The 4325-nt window shown below is 52.8% G+C and overlaps 1 protein-coding gene across 1 annotated transcript; it reads right to left on the minus strand.

Annotated features, from left to right (window-relative positions):
- Positions 1 to 694: 694 nt before the first annotated feature.
- LOC121672320 (6-pyruvoyl tetrahydrobiopterin synthase-like) lies at positions 695 to 4114 on the minus strand. The gene is made up of 6 exons (XM_042044929.1): positions 4008 to 4114; positions 2936 to 3015; positions 2242 to 2264; positions 1885 to 1941; positions 1508 to 1578; positions 695 to 1181 (listed from the first exon to the last, which is right to left on the minus strand). Exons 1-6 carry the CDS (start codon positions 4079 to 4081, stop codon positions 1043 to 1045), a joined length of 444 nt encoding a protein of 147 aa, XP_041900863.1. The 5' UTR covers positions 4082 to 4114; the 3' UTR covers positions 695 to 1042.
- Between the last annotated feature and the right edge of the window lie 211 nt (positions 4115 to 4325).

Consider the following 4325-nt stretch of genomic DNA (forward strand, 5'->3'; position numbering starts at 1 on the left):
GCTGTTTGCTCCCATTATTCAAACACCCCATTTCCTTGTCAAGCAAGGGAATTACTGCCCTGCTTATCACTTCCTTTTTAAGTTACGTGCATTAAGTTATTCTTGATGGCCATTGCTAATTACTCCTCAGGACATTGCTCATGTGACAAAGGGAATCACACACAGCACAGCCACTTCTGCCTCTGGACAGACACCAGGACTTGATGGTCAGGAATTGTCCAATAACCATTCCCTCACTGCTTTTCCTCAGCTTTCACAGCGTGCCTCCAGCTCCAGGAATATCCAGGACAATTAGGGTAGTGCCCATTTAAACTCCTCTCACAGCCTCATCCTGCTAAAACAACCTCCACTGAATTTTGGGGTTAAGGGTTTATTCTTGCACTCCCTCCCCAGGGCTCTGTCCCCACTGGGGCTGTGACATTCCCTGTGTCATTCAGTTTCCTCAGTTTTCCATTCTCACCAACACCCTGCTCCCTTTGGCTCTCCAGTTTGGAGCACAAGTGGGTTTTTTTATTGCCCACTGCACCAGTTCCACGCACAGAGAAAGATCTGCTGGCCACAGGAAGAGACGTGCCTGCAGCACAAGAAATAAACAGATAATAAGCAGAAAAAAAGACAATGTAGTTCTCACTCTCAAAAAATGCTTCTCTATTTGATCAAGAAGCAAAACAACACCAAAGCTCACATTATTAAATATCATAAATTAATTCAATGTTTAATTAGAAATCAAAACCTTTTGTGATTTTGCCAGGCCTCCTCCTCTCTCCAAATCACCTCTATTTACCAGGGCCCAATTCTAAATTTCACATCAGCTCAGTGGCTCGGCTTTGCAAAACAGGAAGGTCTTGAGGAAAAGCAGAGAAACCAACCCATTCTGAGAACCCCAATGGACACATTGCTGCAAGGGTCCTTGTGAAACATCTTGCACTGGTCCTGACCTGACACAGAACCCAGCGCTGGGGCAGGAAATGCCGAGCGGGGCTGAGCTAAACCACTGAGCTGATCATGGAGCCTTTCCCCTGAGCATGAACCGAGGCTGATTTCACTTCACAATTGTTTGTTCTCCCTTGTAAACGACGACGTTCTGCTCTGTCTCGTGCACTTCCACTTTGTAAAGGATTCCCTGGGGCAGGAGCTTCTGGAGGTTGTCCCAGATGAACACGGCGACGTTCTCTGTGGTGCTGGGGGGGGGAACAGCAGCCGGGTCAGAGCTGGCTGAAATGGCAGAAACGACACCAGTATTTGAGGGAGCTGCACTCAGGAAGGGCTGGGGGGATGCTGAAGGGCAGCTGATGACACCTGAATTAAGCGGGGTTTGTGCCACGCCAGCAGATCTGGGTGAAATGGGGCGGAACGGACAGGTCCTGTGTGTCCAGGCTGATCAGGGGACAAGGGGCAGCAGGGCTGGACACAGGTGTGGTCAGCCCACAGGTAAAGGCTGCTCGTTCCCTGGTAGGATCAGGCCCTGAAAACTGTTCCAGTCCCTCCAGGAGCCCCCATCGCTCACCTCACCACCTCAGAGAAGTAGGGCACATCCTTGTCCAGGTTCTTGTGGTCGAGCGGCTCCATGATCGCCTCCTGCCAAGAGGGGACGGTGACAACCCTGTCCCTGCCTGGCCTGAGGTTCAGATAACCACACACAGCCAGGCAGCAGGGTGGGAAAAAAGGGAAAGAGCCCTAAATCCAGCTGTGAAATTCCCAGCTGGAGACGTGGTACTGCCTCACGTAACAGAGCTGAAGCATTTTAGTCTGCAATTATTCCTTAATTTCTTTTTTATGTCCTGCCATCATCACCTCACCACATCTCCGTGCTGCTACCAGACAAACTGCTGAGCTCTGATCAGTTCTCCCAGGGGATTAGAAGGAAAACTGGGCTATTTTTACCTGCATGTATTCCTTCAGGTCTGTCAGGTTCATCACCATCCCCGAGACCGGGTCAATCTGCAGGGGAAGCACAAGGTGGCAACACAAATCAGAGGGGAATATCTGTGCTCAGGTCATCTGAGCCACAAGGAAAATATCTTTCCACTGTCAGAGAGTTCCAGCTCCACTCCTGTGATGTTCCAAGGGCTTGATACAGCCTGGAAACCATCCCAGAGGTTCCACTCTCTCCTGAAAGCTGACACCAGGTGAGAACAACTCCCTGGAGGAGCCTTCAAGCATGATGATGAAAGCAGGGAAACAGCATTAAACTGCAAATCCACATTGAGGAACAGAAAAAAACTCGCTGGTTGCACTCACCTCTCCACGCACTGTGACTGTAACTGAAAAAAAGAAAAGATCAGGTCACTGTGATGTCCAGGAACCCAAAACCAAATCTGCTGCTGCTGAGGACACACAGCCCATTCCCTGCCCACCCACGGGGTGCACTCAGGAGTGGGACTGTTTTTATAAAATGAGGGGATGCTCCATAAAAACAACGACTCAGAGTCACAAAAGCCCTTGCCCAAGGTCTGATGCCCCAGGTAGGTGGAGATAAGCCTGTCTTCCCTGATAAAGCAGCTCCTTAGCAGAGTGCCAGCAGCACAGGGAGCCACTCCAGGAACTGGAGAGATCTAATTCTGCGTGCCCAGAGTGTAGAAATAGGAGAACTTGTGAAAAAAACATTCAAATAATGTTTACAGGCTGTTTAATTTGCATGCCTTTTGCTTAGAGAAATCTCCATTCAAATCACAATGATGCTGCAGAGTGTAAACAAGCAGATTTGATTCAAGAAGTGGAATTTGAAGATAAATATTTATTATCTATTCAACTGAATATGCTGTGGTCCAACCCCCTGCTGCTGAAATTTCCTTCAAATTCTTAATAAAAACACAAACCCAGCCACTAAAGCTGTATCAGGCTGCTGAGAACGAGTGGCCCAGCCCTCCTGGGGGTTATCCCCACCCTGAGAGCAGCACCACTCCACGAGCAAGGATGGAAGTCACCTTCCTACCTTTGTAGTTGTGTCCGTGGCCATTGGGGTTGTTGCACTTCCCGAACAGCTTCAGGTTCTCCTCATTGCTCAGGGATTTGCTGTGGGAGAGGCAGACACGGTATGGCAGGATCTGCTCCAGATGTTCACGGCCTCACTTCACTCTGCTTTCCAGCTCTCCATCTATTCCCTCTCCCACACTGAACCCCCCAGCTCAGGAGGCATGAACAGAGACAGAAGAGTGTTTGGTCCATGAAAAGATGTTGTTGACAACAGTGAATCTTTTTTGCCGTGGTTTTGTGTCTGTTTCAGAGCATCTGCCTGACACCACAGCTGGATAAATGTTCAACATCTGGGCCCAAAATCACTTAGGCCTGGAGCAAGCTGCACATTCGGGTTTATTATTAATTAACAAAGCTTAGGGAGCCTCTCCAAGAAGTACAAAGGAATTCCCTCTGAATCTTCCCTTTGAAGCAATCCAAGTGCCTGTTCCGAGTGTTTCAAGTCAAGGCACATTTTGGGAATATCACAGAATCCCAGGATCACGGAGGTTGGAAAAGAACTCCAGGACCTGTGACTGACCCCCACCTCGTCCCCAGCCCAGAGCACTGAGCGCCACGTCCAGGAGTTCCTTGGGCACCTCCAGGGATGGGCACTCCCTGGGCAGCCCCTTCCAAAGCCTGACCACTCCTCCATGGACAAATTCCTGCTGATGTCCAACCTGACCCTCCCCTGGCACAGCCTGAGGCCGTTTCCCCTTGTCCTATCGCTCGTAGCCTGAGAGAAGAGACCAAGCCTAAAAACGTCCTTTGAGTTTCAGGTCAAGACACTCTTTAGGAACGTATCATTTTCGGGGGCAAAAGCAGCAGATCGGGGGGCACAGGGCGATGTTTACAAACCGAAAGCGCCATCGGCTCTGTTGAAACACGGAACTGCAGCCGGGCACTGATGGATGGCTGCGGGAAGGGGCTGAGCCAGGGAGAACCGGGAAGGGCAGGGAGGGATCGGAGCCTCCTCCCGGCAGCGAGGGGCCTCTCCCCTGTGCGGGGCCGCTCCCCTGTGCGGGGCCGCTCCCCTGTGCGGGGCCGCTCACCTGTGCAGGCGGTGGCAGGCGCTGAAGGTGACGGAGCGCGACAGCCGCGCCAGGCGGGCGGAGCGCGGCGGCATCGCGGGGCCGGAGCGGCGGGGCCGGAGCGGGGCGGCTCCAGCCCGGCCCGGGGGAGGCTCCAGCCCGGCCCCGCACAGAGGTGGCTCCAGCCCGGCCCCGGGGGCGGCTCCAGCCCGCGGGATCCGCCCGCCGAGAACCGGGAATGCTCCGATCCTCCCGTGCCGGTGTCGGACCCGGGGATGCTCCAATTCCCCTCCCGTGCTCGGCCCCGGGATGCTCCAATTCCCCTCCCGTGCTCGGCCC

Source organism: Corvus kubaryi, unplaced genomic scaffold (assembly GCF_017639235.1).
Source record: "Corvus kubaryi isolate FWS band 111438036 unplaced genomic scaffold, C.kubaryi_AGA036_p1.0 49316, whole genome shotgun sequence".
Taxonomy (NCBI): Eukaryota; Metazoa; Chordata; class Aves; order Passeriformes; family Corvidae; genus Corvus; species Corvus kubaryi.